The sequence below is a fragment of the Rattus norvegicus genome, chromosome 1 (assembly GCF_036323735.1).
Source record: "Rattus norvegicus strain BN/NHsdMcwi chromosome 1, GRCr8, whole genome shotgun sequence".
Lineage (NCBI taxonomy): Eukaryota > Metazoa > Chordata > Mammalia > Rodentia > Muridae > Rattus > Rattus norvegicus.
In genome coordinates this window covers 210690102-210709118 of record NC_086019.1, presented here as the reverse complement: position 1 = coordinate 210709118, position 19017 = coordinate 210690102, and the positions used below count along the sequence as shown (strand labels likewise).

Here is a 19017-nt window from a genome sequence, read left to right as displayed (position 1 = left end):
GTTCTACTTGCAAGGGTCTCTGGGGACTCCTGCTGGAAGTCGCACTTGCCCAGGGATTCCTGATCAGGAACCATGTCTCCTTCTTCTCAGAAAGGACTTGGCTTTGCTGACTAATAAATACGGTGGTTCAGTGCCTGGTCCCACATGGGTAGACAAGGCCTGCGTGGTGTCCTGTTAGGATCCTCGGAGAGAAGCGCTTTCCCTGAGGCTACTGAAGGCAGACGGCAGTGGGCAGTGGCTTGGTTTTGGCCACAGCAGCCCTGTACTTTGGGGACCACCGGGAAAGGAGCCTCCTTTCCTGCCACTGTCTTTGCAGTACATGGCCCACCTCCTACTTCTTTAAAGCTGTGACCTATGGAGTTCAAATCTTATAGCTCACTGATGCTTCAAACAAAACTGCAAAATGTTTTGTCCACTCTTTGTGATGGCCTTCAAGGACGCTGTAACTGAAACAGCTTTGTTAGCTCTGCTTTGGGAAATAACCCTCAGACCCAGTTTACAGACATGGAAACTGAGGCTCGGCAGAGTAGCTAAGGGTATACTGAACACAGGGGACAGTTGGACCTGGAAGACAGAGTGTGTTCCTTTCCTCTCCCTGATGCCTCTGTGGGGTCCTGGGGAAGTCCTGGTCCCCTGACCCACAGCTGCCCCTCCTACTGAGCTCAGCTATCCATTGGCAGAAGCCAAGCACTGTTCAGAGGTCAGTGAAGAAAAAGGCAGTGAACCATGCAGCCCACTTACCCATCCAGTTAAACCACTGACTGTTTGCATGTGGGCTCTGAGGTCACGCCCTGTGTCCCAGCATGTCCTGACGTCATGGAGGAACCAGATTGTTCCTGCTGTAGGTCCAAGCTTACCAAGCTTACAGTTCGGGGTTTCTGGGTGGCTGGGGCCCTCTAGGTAACCTTGTCAAAGCCGCTTAGATCACACTGTAGCCTGAGTCTGCTCTTTTACCCTCCCCCACCCCATGGCACTGTCAGTGTGGGGACAATGGAGCACCGTGGTTCACCTTTGTTCTCATGAGGCCTGGCAGCTGGCCTTACAGAGAACTGGAAGTGGTGCAGTGTGGCCCTGGGCACCCTTCCTTTAATATAGGGGCCTCAGCTGAGAGAGGACAAAGACCTTCATAAGGTCACCTAACCTTTTGTCAACAGTTCTCAGGGGTTGTTGACCAAGCCCTTCCCTGCTGGTGGCAGGGCCTTGGAGTAGGTGAGTGCCCTATCTCCTTCCTGGGCCATGCTCTGCTCCAGTCAAAGTCCCGGTGTCCAGTCTGAAGGCCCCCCAGCTGCTGGGGTGCTGCTGACTCTCCAGGGCCTTGAAAATAGGAACTGCTTAACAACTCGGCTGTTTATGTGGGGTAGGGGGGGAGGGTTCAGGGCCCTTCCTTCCAGGAGGGTCAACTATGGGGAAGCTGCAGTGGGAAATGCCTTATTTGCTCAGCTGGGTCTAGCTTTTCCTTTTTCTATGGGTTTGTAGAATGGAAGTGGGACTAGAAGCCTACATAGAAACACAGAGTCCTAGCACTCCTCCTCTCCTTCTCCCTCCCACGTGTGTGTGTGTGTGTGTGTGTGTGTGTGTGTGTGTGTGTGTGTGTGTGTGTGTCTGCAGACACAGTTGTGAAGAGAAGCTAGGCGTGTCCTGATGAGTTATACCCCTGAGTCCCAGGAAGGAGCTGGCTCCTGACAAGCAGTGAGACCCAAAGAGAGGCAGCACGTTCCATGGCCTTAGATCGTGTATGGGAAATGAGGGTGAGGCAGCCCTGAGCTCAAGATAGCAGTGGGGCATAAGTGAGATCAAGAACCCCTCACAGTGAGTGAGGGCTGGAGCCCAACATCTCTCTAGTTAGGGAAACTGAGGTCCAGAAAGCATCAGAACTAAACGACTGCCATCCAACCTCTAAGTCATAAACCTTGATCCAAGAAGGTCTCTGGTCTGAAATCCATGCCTGAAAATCACGAACCCAGTGGTTTTGAAGCCCCAGGCCTGGTTTTCCCCTCTCCTAATGAGGATATGGCTCCCTTTGTCTGCTCAGCTCCTCTGGCCTGCCTGTCATAGCTTGATTAAAGTCTGACAGCCTTGTTCCCTATACCTGGTCTGCTGAGCCCTCAGGAAGTGACACTGGTCACTGTCTTACCAGCGTTTCTCCACAGAGACTCCCAACTCTGTATATCCTTCACAAATGTCCTGCCATCTCCCTGCCAGTGACTCCCTTGATGACGTTGGAGGCAGAGTGTGTGTCATGTAGCTGAGCCTCCAGCTTTCTTCTGGAAAAAGCTCCCTCTCAGGGCTTACAGCATCTGCCCGGTGTTTGCCCCGAAGGGCTGGGAGTGACAGTTGGCTAAGCCCTTCCTGGGGAACAAGCCAGGAAAGGAAAGACCTGTGAGGCTGTGCCAGGGACCAGCCAAAAGACCATATGGCCTCCATCTGGAGAAGGGGGGAAGAAATGTATAGAAAAAGACCTGGGAATATGGGAGAGGTGTGGAGGGGAGTGTAGCCAGCACCACAGAAGAGGAGGGTGAGGGCCCAGCTGGCCTAAAAGGTTCAGTGAATGAGAAGTTTACATTTTGAACGTAGCTGAAGTGAAGACCTCGAAAGGCAGCCATGTATGGACTGACGAGGAGCCTTGTGGTCAGGTCACAGTCACTAGTTCTCCAGGCCAGGACCTGGGTTTGAGGATGCCCAGATGAAGACACTTGGCCCCTTCCTGAGGGATGCATGGGTAGGTGGGAGGAAGGAGAGAGAGGAGGCAGCTGAAGGGTGACTTTGTTCTCTTCCCCTCAGCCCTCCCACATCTGCCTTATTAATTTGATTCAGGTACCAGGCAGGGGCAGCTCTGACTGGCTACTGGGGACATGGCAGGCAGACAGAGCTGGCTCTGTCCTCTTGTTTCTGCTTTCTAGAGAACAGATGTTTGGACAGGAATAAACTTCAGTAGCCACGCCGGGGGAAGATGAGTATGGGACATCCTTTTGTCGTCCCCCGGAGGGCACTGAGAACCTTCTGTGGTCCACAGCCACAGCCTCAGGGAACAGTTCTGTTCTTTGCCTCTGCACCACGTTAGGTAAGACTTGGAACTTGCTGCTGCCTATCAGGAGCTGAAGCTGTAACAGCGCCCTGCTTTCTGAGGCTGTGATAAAGACTCTGTGACCGGAGCTACTTGGAAGGAAAATGTTAACAGGTCTACACAAATCCATCATTGAAGAAAGTCAGGACAGGAACTCAAGACAGGAACCTGATAGCAGGAACATGAAGCCAGGGTAATGAAGGAACACTGCTCACTGGCTTGCTCCCCATGGCTCGCATAGCCCACTTCCTTATGAAAGAAAAATTATACAGATTTAAGGTTTAAAAATATAAAATTAAAAAAATAAGTTTCAAAATCCAGACTCAGGACTAAACACTGTCCAGGCAGGGTGGGGCCCACCCTACAGCCAGGCCTGACAGGCCATAAAGATACAGAAGGGCATCTCCCCCAGCTTACTCAGAGTCACACCTTAACCAGATGTCCTTCAAACCCTGATACACCCCAGCTTCTAAAATCCTGAACGCCCCAGTCAGCACGTACTCTTCTGCTGTGCTGTAATCTCACTGCCATGTTTGAATGAGCCAATCACTTATAGCCACTCCAGAAATTAGCCAATTGTGTGTAACCGCGCCAAACCCCCTAGCCTTCCCTATATAAACCCCTGACTTTTGAGTTTCGGGGTCGACTCCTCTGTCTCCTGCGTGGGATACATGTCGGCCCGGAGATCTCTGTAATAGGTCTCCGTAATAAACCTTGCCTTTGCTTATTACATCCAAAATGGTCTCTCTGTGTCTGGGGTCCGCGATTTCCCGAGACTTGAGTAAGGGTCTCTCTCTGACTGGGATCTTTCATTTGGGGCTCGTCTGGGATCGGTGTTTCCTGGGACGCGCCATCTTGAGACTTGTGCTAGGTTCTTTCATTTGGGGGCTCATCCGGGATCTTCACAACCACCCCAGACTCCGAAGACCCCTTGGAGGTGAGTTGGATGTTTGTCTGAGTGTTTCTGTGTGAGTGGTGCCACATTGGTCAGTCTGTGTCTGTCTCTGTTTTGGTTCTGCCATGTGTATGTGTGCGCATGTGCGTGTTGGTACCGGTCTGGAATCTCACTCTGGTCAGTGCTTGAGAGTGGAAGTGGAATCCCACTTTGTGCAGCTGCCTTTATGATCCGTAAGGATCCTCTGGCTGCGGGAGCGGGGGATGCCCCTGGACCCGCAAGCTGCGGCCCCTGGAAGACGTTCCACGGGCGGAGAACAGTCGAGAGAGCCCGGCTGTGGGCAGTCAGGAGGACCTGACTGTGGTTTTCTGGAACAAAGGAGACCGAATGCTCCTTTTACCTAGGCGGGAGCGGACGAGGAATCCCACTCCATCGGAGGTCGCGTTCGGCTGCCTATTTAAGTATAGGCGCGGACGAGTGTGCTTAGACGTGTTAGTGTCTGCTGTCTGTGTTCTGTTTCTGTGTTTGGTGTTCTTTTTCTTTGCCATGGGGCAGACTGTGATAACCCCTTTGTCTTTGATGGTGGACCATTGGACGGATGTTACGGCAAGAGGACACTCTGGAATTCTGTTGGGAGGTGGAATCAGATGGTCCGTCTCATCCCAGAAGCAGCTAAGGTTAAGCTGCAGTTTGGGCAAGGTACTGAAGGTACCAGACATCTGTGAAAATTGGTTTAGGATGCTTTGTCTTGGTCTTGTTTGACTGGTTTGTTTTCTGTGATATTGTCGAGTGTCTTTTTGGCTTTTGTTTCGTTTTTGGACTTTGGACAGACGACTGTGTTTGAAATCATGAAACTGTTTGCCTTGTTCGTCAAAGAGTTTTACTTGGTCCTCTTGATGCTTAAGTTAAAAGTTAAAAATAATTTGCTTGAGAAAAATTGTTTTCTGCCAGGAGTTTTATCTTTCTCTCTTGAGCCTTCTCCCCAAGGAGAGAGGCCCCTCCCTTTACTTCCCTTGTCCAGTCTATCTGCTATTAACAGTTGTGTATAAAGAACTCCAGGTTAGTGAGTGACCCTGTCTGAAACAGACATTAACAAGAACCTTGAGGAAAAAACCGCTCTTAAATAAAAGTTTCCCCAGATAAGGCCTCCGGTATAAAACAAGTGTAGTAAAAGGAAATTTAATTTTGTGGACCTCGCTCTAGTGGCGGTGTGTTGGTTGATAGCCAACATAATTTTTTGAAGCATAGTGTTTTATCTGTGCTTGTGCTCACAGGCCACACAGTGGGGGGAATGAAACTAGCTGCAGAGTCGCTATAGCAAGCATGGAGACTTCTCAGTCTCACCCAATTTTTCTGGCTCTTCAAGAGCTGTTTGAAAAAAAAAAGACTTAAGATAAAAAGAAACACTATAGAGAGATTTCTTAGTGAATTGCTACACCTTGGTTCGCTATCTCTGGGAATCTCACGGTAGACAGCTGTGATAAGCCGGGAAAGACTTAAATTTTGCTTGGGAGCAAGAAACCTTAAAGGGACAGGCTACATTAGAAATACTACAGGAGGAATGATCTAAAAAGGCTGAGAGTGAGACGGGGGGAAGACTCTAAAGAAAACAAGAACAAGAAAGGAATTTCTGCCTTTAGTGGCCTGACCTTCAACATTTGCTCACAGAAAGAGAGTGCTCATTAAGAAAAGTTCTTTAAGGAAGCCTGCCTTATCTGCTGGCCTTATTCCAAGAGAGGAGTCAGTCTCCAGCATTAAATTACTTTTCTCGTTGGTCATCATTAACATGGAGAGTGCCTTTGATCCTATCCCCACAGCAGCCAGTTCCTGCCCCTGTGGTCAAAATGCCCCAGGTTGGGGGACAAAAAAGCCCCTAAAATAATTTCAAAAAGAATCTACAACACACTGTAAAGAACTTTGTTTTGTTTTGCCAGTCAAAATTTAGAATTCAGGCTTTGGCTGTGGCCAAGGTCAGGATTAATGTTTTCTTTTCCATGGGCCTTTAACCCAGTGAGACAGTTTGGTAAAGGGCTGCTACTGAGGTCCTGATAGCCCCAGGTAAACCGGTTACAATTCTTATGTCAGCCACTTGGCATCTCGCACCCAGGTTCTAACCATCTCTCCATCCTTTTGTTATTGGTTCTTACTGGAAGCCTAGTACCATTAAGAGGATGGGTCTCTTGAGCGATAAAGCCACGGAGCTGACACTGTAGGGTGGTACTCCTTGAGGGAAAATCTAAATCCAGAGAGACAGCCGGTAACAGATAGGCTGCCCCTCTGCTCACTTTTCTGTTTCACAGACACAAGGCCTTTTTGTCCCAAGGAAGCCTCCTGGCTTAGCTGTGTGACTAAATGCTATTTGCCCTCTTCAGTGGACCTCTATTCTCAAGATTCTCTTGTTTTCTCACCATCCCATTTGAGATGCTTGTTAGTAACTGTTACAGGTCTTCTTTACCACCAAGGAAAGACAGAATCCTACTAGAGACCAGAGAAAAATGTTCCAGACACGGATGGAAGGCCCTCACTTCTGCCTGCTCTCTTCAGACGCCTGAAGGTAGGGAGTGCGCCAGGTCTGCCACCAGACTCCAAGGGTGGGTCTCCGAGGGGCTAAAAAAATGCCCCACCAATCTGGCTAAGGTAAAAAAAAAGATATAAAAAAGGTTACAGAAACTTGAAGGGTTAAGCTAAGTCACTGAGAGAGTTATTGTAAGTTGCTGAGAGTTAATATAAGTTACAGAAAAAGTAAGGTTAAACAGAGAGACTAAAAAAGAAAAAGAGAGAAAAAAAGAAGAAGCTAGAGAGCTAAAGAGAGATAAAAGACAGGAGAGGAACATATACTAGCCACAGTAGTTAGGGAACCTAAGAAGACAGTACCTGTCAACAGAAGAGAATTCCTGGCTAAAGATCAGCGTGCCTAATACAAAGAAAAAGGACACTGGGTCAGGGACTGCCCCAGAAAGAACAAGAGGGGCCACTGGAGAGCCTCTCTGTCCTGGAGTGCTGGCTATGCACAGAGATAGAAGGGAAGCCCGCCCAGTTGTTTTATGGATACAGAGACCCAACGCTCTGTGCTCTTATGCCCCAGTGGGCCAGTATCCAAAGACCTTGGGTACAGGGGCTACTGACAACAAACAATACTTATGGACTACCCGAAAAACAATGGACCTTGGCGTGGGCCGGGTAACCCACTAGTTCATGGTCATCCCTGACTGCCCCTATCCCTTGCTCATGAGAAATTTGCTCTTCAAAATGGCTTGCGTGGGCTGAAATGGCTGGGTGAGGCCATTTATATATATATCTACAGACTGTGTATGTGGAGCTTAAGACCTGTCTCAGTACACCAGTACCTGATGCTGGGAGATGTGTGGCTTAGTGCTGTTCTGCTTGGAACACATCATTCCTGCCAACCGGGCACTAAAAATTATCACCCAATCCAGGACATAAACTGTGATAGAGTGGCTGATGTTTTGCCTTTGAGTAAAATGTCCCAGAGGATGGGACCACTGGTCAGCTGCCATAGACTAGATTCTCCACCTGTTGGGGACAATCTGGTCACCTTGCTGCCCAATCCGGACCTGGAGCCACCACAGCACGAGTGTCAAACATTGACAGAAGCCCATGGGTGGAAGAAAGACCTCTGCGACTGGCTGATTGACCCCTGCTGAAAGCCGAAGACCTTGTCCACAGACAGGAACATTTCTCTTCATGAAGGTCAGAGATAAGTGGGTGCTGTTATGGTGGACAACACAATGTCATCTGGAATGGCTGAACCCCAACCCCCCAGCACATCAGCACCACAGATATCTTTACCATCTCTTGGATGCTCTGATGAAGCCAACAACTGTGAGTATTATTCATTGCCCAAAACATCAAGAAGGAAGAGATTCAGTGACATGGGGCAGTAACAAAGCAGATAAAGTGGCTCGGGAAATGGCTATACAGAGTCTATCCAGGTTACAGGCCTACAAGAGACAGCCACTGAGAACTAGGATCGGACTAAGGGATGGCCTCACTTAGAAAAGGCCCAAATTGCTTAAAAGATAAAAGAACAATGATACACTTGAGGGGAAAGCTATACTCCCCAGAGAACAAAGAAAGACTCACTTTGCCAAATACAAAAATGTACTCATTTAGATAAGAAGCTTGTCCAAGTAGTTAAGGTGTATATAATAGACTTTAAGATTCTAGCCAGAGAGACAATACAAAATATAAGATATGTCAATAAGTAAATGCTTAACAAACAAACAGGACAAAGAGACCTAGAGAGTTTAGTGAGAAGTCGAAGTGAACTTCACTGAGATAAAACCAAAAAAATATGATCACGAGTATCTCTTAGTGCTTGTAGATACCTTTTCAGGAATAGACAGAAACTTTCCTCACCAAGCAAGAGACGGCCTCTACAATCATCAAGAAGATACTAGAAGAAATCTTCCCCTGATTTGGAATGCCCAAGGTAATCTGGTCGGCCCTACTTTCATTGCCAAGGTAAGCCAGGGTGTGGCCAAATATTTAGAGGTTGATTAATAATTACGTTGTATTTACAGACCTCAAAGTTCAGGACAGGTAGAGTACATAAATAAAACTCTAAAAGAGACCCTGACCAAATTGACCATGGAGACTGGCACAGACTGGGTGGCACTCCTTCCCTCTTGCTCTCTTCAGAGCAAGAAATATCCCTTCCAGATTCAGCCTTATCCCCTTTGAGATCTTATATGGGGCCTCAGCTCCTCTGACTGTATTAGATGATGTTATTAAACCAACATGTCATAGTAATAATGATTTATATGCCAGGCTAAAAGACCTACAGGTGAAAAAAATCTACAGAAGAAAAAAATCTGCTCACAGCTGGCAGCAGCCTATGCCCTGGGGACCCCCGAGACATCTCATCAGTTCCAGGTCAGAGACTTGGCTATATACGATGGCACCGAACCCAGATACTCGAGCCTCACTGGAAAGGACCGTACCTGGTGCTGCTGACCACCCTGACAGCTGTCAATTCTCAGCCCTCACCAGCCACGTACTAGCTGTTGGGGATGAGAGCTGGGACCTAGAGGGACACTCAGCATGTTTGCCCTGGGTTCCATCAGGATAGGTGTAGGAATAGGCTTGATTTCTATTACAAATGATGTAACATTACATATGTTAGTACTCCTAAAACTTCTTGGGACTGTGCCTCAGGGATCACAGTCTATATAAGTTTAGAAGTTCTAAAAGCTAGTCATGACCTTGGTGTGTAGGTTTAGATAGTGTCCAGATTGCAATCCTGATGCTAAAGACTTAATAAGACAAAAAAAAGAGTTGAGAATTACTTAACACTATCTAGGTGCTGCAAGGGCAGCACAAGAACATCTGCTCTTGGCCTACAATAAAAGGCTTATAGAAAATTCAGAACTGCCATTGACTCAGATATAAAAGGAATAAAAGACTTTTTAGCTGACCTCCAAGAATACCTAACCTCCCTCTCAGAGGTAGTCTTCAAAATAGGAGACTAGACCTGATATTCCTTAAAGAAAGAGTCTATGTGCTACACTAAAAGAAGAATGTTGCTTCTATACAGACCATTCAGGAATAATTAAAGACTCCATAAATAAACTTAAAAAAAGGTTAGACAAAAGACAGACAGAAAAACACACCAGGGATGGTTCGAGAGCTGGTTTAGTAGATCTCCTTGGATGACTACTCTGATATCTTCCCTTATGGGACCCTTCTTAGTTTTGCTTCTGCTTCTGATTATAGGTCCATGTGTGTTAAAGAAACTAGTTAATAGGCTTGACTCCTATAAAAAGATAGAGACGCTCAACAAGGTTGGTTTGAGACTTGGTTCACTCGGTCTCCCTAGATGACTACCCTACTCTCTGCTATATAACTGAGTCATTACTAATAATTTTCTTGGTTTCAGTTTTTGGCCCCTGCATGACAAACAGGTTAATTGCTTTGGTTAAAAATCGAGTGGGTGCTGTGCGGTTGATGGTTCTGAGACAACAGTACCAGTCACTTAGGACAACTGGTGAGACCAAATATGAGATTTGATATCAAAATTCTAAGATTAGAATTACTTAGTAGAAGAAGAGAGGAATGAAAGAAAAATTATACAGATTTAAGGTTTAAAAATATAAAATTAAAAAAATAAGTTTCAAGATCCAGACTCAGGACTAAACACTGTCCAGGCAGGGTGGGGCCCACCCTACAGCCAGGCCTGACAGGCCATAAAGATACAGAAGGGCACCTCCCCCAGCTTACTCAGAGTCACACCTTAACCAGATGTCCTTCAAACCCTGATGCACCCCTAGCTTCTAAAATCCTGAACGCCCCAGTCAGCACGTACTCTTCTGCTGTGCTGTAATCTCACTGCCATGTTTGAATGAGCCAATCACTTATAGCCACTCCAGAAATTAGCCAATTGTGTGTAGCCGCGCCAAACCCCCTAGCCTTTCCTATATAAACCCCTGACTTTTGAGTTTCGGGGTCGACTCCTCTGTCTCCTGCGTGGGATACGTGTCGGCCCGGAGATCTCTGTAATAGGTCTCCATAATAAACCTCGCCTTTGCTTATTACATCCAAAATGGTCTCTCTGTATCTGGGGTCCGCGATTTCCCGAGACTTGAGTAAGGGTCTCTCTCTGACTGGGATCTTTCATTTGGGGCTCGTCTGGGATCGGTGTTTCCTGGGGCGTGCCATCTTGAGACTCGTGCTAGGATCTTTCACTTACTCACCTCTGGATTAACTGCCCAGGATGGCACCACCCACAGTGAGCTGGGCCTTCCCCATGAGACTCATTCATCAAGAAAATGACCCACAGAATTGCCTGCGGGCCAATCTGATGGGACAATTTCTCTGTTGAGGTTTCCTCTTTCCAAATGACTCTAGTTTATGTCAAATTGTCAAAAAAACAAAACAAAACAAAACAAAACAAAACAAAACAACAAAACCTAACCACCACAGCCCTCACAGGGCAGGAGACCCTTTGCCATGGTCTTACACATATGTATGCCTTTACCAGAATCCTTCCTACAATCTGACGTCCCTCCTGCTCCAGACCTGCGGTCCTGCTGCACACCCTGCCTTTCTCCCACCTTCTCTGTTGTCAGCCCCTTCAGCTCCTGCTCTAGCACCATCCTGTCAGCTTTCTCTTGCTGATCGGATGTCTAGGTTTGGATGGGGAAGGACGATGCACCTGCACTGTCTATTTCCTTATGACCTCTCTGGTGCCTAATGACCACTGGGGACCCAACCCCTACAGCTGACCACATGACCCCACTGGAACCCCAGAGTGGCTCCCAAACCTGCCACTCACCTGCCCCACGCACCAGCCTACCAGTCTTGTTATCCAACCACCTCAGCCAACCCGCCCTCATCCACACATTCCTCTGCCTCAACAGCTTCCTCCTCTCTTTATTTGTTCTCTCCTCCATCTACCCATAAGCTCCTGTTATGTGCCTCTGCTGTGCCCAACATGCACCATTCTGGAGATGCTATCGCTCAACGTTTCTAAGACCACACTTCTTTTAATTTCCTCAACCTCAGGCCGGTAGCTCAGGTTTGCTGGGCCACTAAGGATGAGGAGCCCCATAGCCAAGACTGGAACCGGAACTGGCTCCAGGGTGGGGACTAAGGAAGAACAAGGGACCAATCCCAGGGTCCAGGCATCCTGTCTGCCCATCCTCCAGCCCCACGAACCTCAACAAAGTTGTCCCTCGACTCTGCCCCTGGCATCCTCTATGTGCTTAACACAACCCTGTCTTGACCCAAGGCCTCAGTTTCCTTGTGTCAAGATGAAGTCTTCAGCTTTTTGTTTGTTGAGGTAGGGTCTTTACATATCCCTGGAATCACTTCATAGACCAGGTTAGCCTTACAAAGATCACAAAGATTCGCCTGTCTCTGCCTCTGCTGGGATTCAAGACATATGCCACCACACCCAGTCACACATACACATACACACATACACACACACACACACAGATATATACACACACACACACATACACACACATACATACACACACAGATATACATGCACACACACACACACACACATACACACACACACACACACACACACACACACACACACACACAAAACCTGTCCCGAGTTCCTAGCTGGCCGGCATCTTCCTTTCTTTCTCCTCTCACTTTCTTTCCTTCTCTGTCCCCTTTCTTTTTCTGCCTCTACTCCTTTTCCCAGACCCCCTTCCCATGTCCCAAATAAATTTGATTTCATACTAGATCCATCGGATAGCTGATACCTATGGGGGGCGGGGTGTTTCAGCATGAGCTAAGGTACCCCCTCCTGCTGCTTCATCACTGCATTACAAAATATATCAGTTGGGACCGGCTCATAGCCCTGAGAGAGAACAGAACAGTACCTCACTGAATACCCTTGAGATCCTACCCGATTAGCACCTATATCCTCCCTGGATATCAGCAGGTCACCATCCTAGTTAAAGACATTCAGACATGCATCTCTGCAGACAGTGCCCTTCTGTGGACAGAGCTACTCTCAGGACAGTTCCACCACGACCCACACCACCACACTCTCCCTCAACTCCTCCTTAAAGAAAGAGTCTATGTGCTACACTAAAAGAAGAATGTTGCTTCTATACAGACCATTCAGGAATAATTAAAGACTCCATAAATAAACTTAAAAAAAGGTTAGACAAAAGACAGACAGAAAAACACACCAAGGATGGTTCGAGAGCTGGTTTAGTAGATCTACTTGGATGACTACTCTGATATCTTCCCTTATGGGACCCTTCTTAGTTTTGCTTCTGCTTCTGATTATAGGTCCATGTGTGTTAAAGAAACTAGTTAATAGGCTTGACTCCTATAAAAAGATAGAGACGCTCAACAAGGTTGGTTTGAGACTTGGTTCACTCGGTCTCCCTAGATGACTACCCTACTCTCTGCTATATAACTGAGTCATTACTAATAATTTTCTTGGTTTCAGTTTTTGGCCCCTGCATGACAAACAGGTTAATTGCTTTGGTTAAAAATCGAGTGGGTGCTGTGCGGTTGATGGTTCTGAGACAACAGTACCAGTCACTTAGGACAACTGGTGAGACCAAATATGAGATTTGATATCAAAATTCTAAGATTAGAATTACTTAGTAGAAGAAGAGAGGAATGAAAGAAAAATTATACAGATTTAAGGTTTAAAAATATAAAATTAAAAAAATAAGTTTCAAGATCCAGACTCAGGACTAAACACTGTCCAGGCAGGGTGGGGCCCACCCTACAGCCAGGCCTGACAGGCCATAAAGATACAGAAGGGCACCTCCCCCAGCTTACTCAGAGTCACACCTTAACCAGATGTCCTTCAAACCCTGATGCACCCCTAGCTTCTAAAATCCTGAACGCCCCAGTCAGCACATACTCTTCTGCTGTGCTGTAATCTCACTGCCATGTTTGAATGAGCCAATCACTTATAGCCACTCCAGAAATTAGCCAATTGTGTGTAACCGCGCCAAACCCCCTAGCCTTCCCTATATAAACCCCTGACTTTTGAGTTTCGGGGTCGACTCCTCTGTCTCCTGCGTGGGATACGTGTCGGCCCGGAGATCTCTGTAATAGGTCTCCATAATAAACCTCGCCTTTGCTTATTACATCCAAAATGGTCTCTCTGTGTCTGGGGTGCGCGATTTCCCGAGACTTGAGTAAGGGTCTCTCTCTGACTGGGATCTTTCATTTGGGGGCTCGTCTGGGATCGGTGTTTCCTGGGGCGTGCCATCTTGAGACTCGTGCTAGGATCTTTCACTTACTCACCTCTGGATTAACTGCCCAGGATGGCACCACCCACAGTGAGCTGGGCCTTCCCCATGAGACTCATTCATCAAGAAAATGACCCACAGAATTGCCTGCGGGCCAATCTGATGGGACAATTTCTCTGTTGAGGTTTCCTCTTTCCAAATGACTCTAGTTTATGTCAAATTGTCAAACAAAACAAAACAAAACAAAACAAAACAAAACAAAACAAAACCTAACCACCACAGCCCTCACAGGGCAGGAGACCCTTTGCCATGGTCTTACACATATGTATGCCTTTACCCGAATCCTTCCTACAATCTGACGTCCCTCCTGCTCCAGACCTGCGGTCCTGCTGCACACCCTGCCTTTCTCCCACCTTCTCTGTTGTCAGCCCCTTCAGCTCCTGCTCTAGCACCGTCCTGTCAGCTTTCTCTTGCTGATCGGATGTCTAGGTTTGGATGGGGAAGGACGATGCACCTGCATTGTCTATTTCCTTATGACCTCTCTGGTGCCTAATGACCACTGGGGACCCAACCCCTACAGCTGACCACATGACCCCACTGGAACCCCAGAGTGGCTCCCAAACCTGCCACTCACCTGCCCCACGCACCAGCCTACCAGTCTTGTTATCCAACCACCTCAGCCAACCCGCCCTCATCCACACATTCCTCTGCCTCAACAGCTTCCTCCTCTCTTTATTTGTTCTCTCCTCCATCTACCCATAAGCCCCTGTTATGTGCCTCTGCTGTGCCCAACATGCACCATTCTGGAGACGCTATTGCTCAATGTTTCTAAGACCACACTTCTTTTAATTTCCTCAACCTCAGGCCGGTAGCTCAGGTTTGCTGGGCCTCTAAGGATGAGGAGCCCCATAGCCAAGACTGGAACCAGAACTGGCTCCAGGGTGGGGACTAGGGAAGAACAAGGGACCAATCCCAGGGTCCAGGCATCCTGTCTGCCCATCCTCCAGCCCCACGAACCTCAACAAAGTTGTCCCTCGACTCTGCCCCTGGCATCCTCTATGTGCTTAACACAACCCTGTCTTGACCCAAGGCCTCAGTTTCCTTGTGTCAAGATGAAGTCTTCAGCTTTTTGTTTGTTGAGGTAGGGTCTTTACATATCCCTGGAATCACTTCATAGACCAGGTTAGCCTTACAAAGATCACAAAGATTCGCCTGTCTCTGCCTCTGCTGGGATTCAAGACATATGCCACCACACCCAGTCCAAGGCCTCCATTTTTTCAAGATTTTGTTATTTTATTTTCCATGTATATATATTCTGCCTACATGGATGTCTGAGCATCATATGCGTGCTTGGTTCTTGCTGAAGCCCGAAGAATGTGATGGACGCCTTGGAACTGGAGTTCTAGATGATTGTAAGCTGCCAAGTGGGTGCTGGGACTGAATCCTCGGAAGAGCAGCCAGTGCTTTTAACCACTGAGCTATATCAAATTTCATATTCTACCTCTCATTACATCTTTCTAGGAGTGCAGATGTGGCCAATACATATACACACACCCTTGCCTGGGCCCAGAGCAGACATAACTAATCAACCATGCTTTCCTTCTTATTCATGCTGTTTCCTGGCCTGCCATCCTATGAACTAACCTGTATTCTGTCACGTCTGCTATGTCTTGGGGCATGGAACCTTCTGGTGCCATGAGCCGTGAGCCATGAGTAAATCTTTTCCTCCAGAAGTTGCTCATGCCAGGTCATTTAATAGAAGCTACAGGAAAGTAACTTCAGATTCTACCAATTATTCTGATCTGGGTTCATGATCATGTCACTTCAGGTGGGACAAAGCACCCTTCAGGTGTGGATGGAGTTGTGAGCAACTGCACTGTCTTTTGGGACCCTGCTATGATCTGACAAAGAAAGAGCCCCTCAGTCACCAGGTCTGCCCAAACTTGGTGAGGGAATCTCTCTGTCTAGGCAGAAGGTCAGGAGGCTGCTGGGGGTGCTGTGCTACAGGAAGGGGCTGGACCAGCCACCTGCCTGGTGGTTCTGCATGGCTGCAGGTGTGTCCAGAAAGAGTTCCAGAAGTGGGGTGTTCACAGGCTGGACCAGACACCTGCCTTTCAGGAACCACTGGGGAATTGGAAGCCGCTGAAAGCTCAGGTAGGTTGGGGCGGGACAGCAAGAGAGAGGACTCAGGGTGACATTCACAGGAGAGTGCAGCTCTGGGAGCCCATAGCCCAGCTTATCAGTTGTTGGTCCCAGGTACCATAAGGTGGGTAACGGAGGTCATTAAGCTTTTCCATCCCAGGGCTGCTCAGCAGGCAGGCACGCTGGTGGGAGAAGGTGTCAAAGGAGAACTTGCCATGGTACCTGCCCATCCCACTGTTACCTGCAAGGACACAGAGAGCAAGAGTGTGAGGATAGCACCCGGGCAGCCCTGCTTGCCAGCCTGAGAAGCAGTTACCTGCCAGGACCAGAAACTCAGAGCTTGCAAAGGAGCTCAGGGAAGGACAGGGCAATCAAACGATTTCTAGATAGGGAAACTGAAGTCATAAAAGGCCCAGAGCCTAGATCCATGTGGAGTAGTAAAGAGCTTTCTGGGAGAGGGGCTGGACTATGGAGGGGGCAAGGAACTCACCAACTCCCCCCAGGGGCAGAGCTGGTAGGGTCAGGTAGAGGAAGCCGTCGTTGCCTCCGAAGCTACCGCTGCTGGTGCATTCCAACATCTGGGTCACCACCTGAAAGAGGCGGAAGTGAGCAGGGGTAGGTGGGTGGCTCCTGGCAGTCCCCTGGGGGAATAGAGTCCTTCCTTCTGCACTTCCTGGCCTAGCTCCTCCTTGCACTGAGCAGTCCCTTTGTTTAAGCACTCACTAGGGGGCGCACTTTACAACACTTGTTATCATGAGCATGAGGAGGCTATAACTTTGTGTGAGAGTGGAGTCCCATTGCAGCCAAGCAGGCTCTGCCGGTGGGGTCCTGAATGGTGTTGTCCTTCAATCTCATATAATCTTGGCTTTTGAGGAATTTTGCACAGCTCAGGAAGGGGGAAGGGGCCTCCCTAGCACACCTCTTACTGCCAGGGGAGGATGCCCCAGCCAAAACAGACAGCTGGCCGCTGGTGCACCTGGCACCTGTGGCCCTGCCTGTGCCCCATTGTCAGGTGTCTTTGTGCAGTACTCAACGGAACCAGGCTGGCTGCTAAAATTTGCAGCATTAGCTAAAACCCCAAGCAAGGGGTGTGACTAGTCTGTCCCTCTTTCACCCAATCTGTGGCCCCAGCCCTGAGAGGCTCTACCTGGCCATTGTTGGAGAAGGCATACAATGCCAGTGGCTTCTCCCGCTGGTTAATGAAGTTAACGGCCTCATCCAGGCTCCGCACAGTCACCAAGGGCAGGATGGGCCCAAAGATCTCCTCCTGCATCACAGGTTCTGTCTCCTGCACATCCACTAACACTGTGGGGGCTGTGGACAAAGGGAGAAACAGCCTTGATTCTTGTCATGGCTAGGATGAGAGCAAAGCTCCAGACTGGGCAAACTTGGGATTTGAACTCTCAGGACTCCAGGGTCTCAGTGCCCAGGACCTGAGCTCCTGGGACGATGAGAAGCAAATAGAAGTTTAAGCCCAGACAACTGGGGTCCCAGCTCAGTGAGTCTAAAGTTGTGCGGCCTAAAGTTGTGATTGAGGAGTGACAGGCTTAGGCAAAGTTATGCCAAAAGAATAAGTTAACTCAAGGTTACAAGGACTTCTGCTGAGGCTCACATTTGGGATCCAACATGGCCCCTCCAGTATGGAAATGCCTCAGCCCAGCAGGGCCCTGTGCCAGTGACAGGGCAGGAGACTCACCAATGTAGCGCTCCCCCTCATCGCTCTGGCCCCCGATGGCCACACGGCCACAGCCCAGCAATCCCTGGAGCCGCTCGAAATGCTTCTGGTTGATGATTCTGCCCAGGTTGGGGGAGGTCTGTGGGTTGTCTCCATAGAAACGCGTGATGGCATTCTGCAGGGCGGGCACCAGCCGCTCCTGCATCTCCTGGCTACACAGGACATAATCCGGGGCCACACAGGTCTGGCCGGCGTTAAAGTAGCGGAACCAGGCCACACGGTTGGCCACTGTCTGGGGGTCGCAGTTGTCATCCACATAGCAGGGGTTCTTACCCCCCAGCTCCAGGGTGATGGGCGTCAGGTGTTTGGCAGCAGCAGCCATGACGATCTTGCCTACCCGAGGGCTCCCTGAGAACATGGTTGAGAGGCACCTGGTCAACTGGTCTAGGCATCAACTTTGGCCTCCTCTCTCCACAGAGCCCTTTCTCAACACAAGCTCTGGGCTGTTCCACCTACGTCCGAGAGTCTGCCCCCATCCCGGCCGCCCAGGAGCCAATCTCCAAGATTCTCAGAGGGCCTGGAGAGCCATCCTCAGGGACACCTCCACCTCTTACTCACCCCCTCCCCTGGCTTATGGCCTTGCCCCACATTGCTTTCCCACTGTGTTATCTGCTGTCTCCCTTCCCCAGGATGCTGGACGGGGCTGTCCTTACCTGTGAAGAAGATGTAGTCAAATTTGTGCTTCAGCAGCTGCCCGGTCTCCTCGGGCCCACCCAGCACCACAGCAAAGCAGCTCTACAAGGCGTGAAGACAGCTCAGGAGGCAGACCCAGGGCAGGAGGACATCCCCACCAGCCAGGACAAGGTGGGGGGATGCCGGCTGCCTGATAGGCAGAACTGTGCTCACCTGGTCCAGATACTGGGGTAGCAGCTCTGCCAGCACCTTCTCTGTGTTCTTGCTCATTTCTGATGGCTTCAGCACCACACAGTTTCCTGCCAGGAGCCAATGGGGAAGTAGAGAGGAGAGGCGGGTGCTTGCACCCTCCACAGAACCCTGGAAGCCTTCTTAGGGAGGGATCACCAGACTAGGAGGGCTCAGAGCCCCACTCACCTGCAGCAATGGCCCCCACTAGAGGCATGATCATCAAGTTCAGAGGATAATTCCAGGGAGCGATGATAAGTACCAGGCCAAAGGGCTCTTTCCGGATGAAGGCTGAGCTGAACTTCGTGAGCTAGGATGCAGAACCACAGTCACGTGCACGATGGGTAGGAGCCCACACCCACACCCACACATACTCCCTGGGTGACAGAGTCCCCAAATGAGCAGACTGGCCTGGGGCAGGCTACCCTGTGCCCTGCCGCCCCACTGCCACCTTCACCCGCCATCCCTCAGTCAACAGGGCTCACAAAGTTGGTGGACACAGACTCGTCCTTCATCCACGTCTGCAGGTTCTTGAGGGCCAGGTCCACCTCGTTCTGACACAGGATGATCTCACTCATGTCTGACTCGAAGGCTGACTGTGGGGTGGGGAGGTCAG

The 19017-nt window shown here is 49.2% G+C and overlaps 1 protein-coding gene across 2 annotated transcripts in view; it reads right to left on the bottom strand.

Annotated features, from left to right (window-relative positions):
• Nucleotides 1–14931: 14931 nt before the first annotated feature.
• Nucleotides 14932–19017, bottom strand: part of Aldh3b2 (aldehyde dehydrogenase 3 family, member B2) — a 14439-nt gene continuing 10353 nt past the window's right edge. For both annotated transcript variants that reach the window (XM_039101313.1, XM_063279813.1), the window contains 8 exons: nt 18887–18997; nt 18591–18711; nt 18387–18472; nt 18194–18275; nt 17502–17888; nt 16953–17119; nt 16296–16395; nt 14932–16046 (listed from right to left, as the gene is read on the bottom strand). In XM_039101313.1, the coding sequence (XP_038957241.1) occupies nt 15862–16046; nt 16296–16395; nt 16953–17119; nt 17502–17888; nt 18194–18275; nt 18387–18472; nt 18591–18711; nt 18887–18997 (1239 nt within the window). In that variant the 3' untranslated portion in view covers nt 14932–15861. The remainder of the gene's footprint in view (nt 16047–16295; nt 16396–16952; nt 17120–17501; nt 17889–18193; nt 18276–18386; nt 18473–18590; nt 18712–18886; nt 18998–19017) is intronic.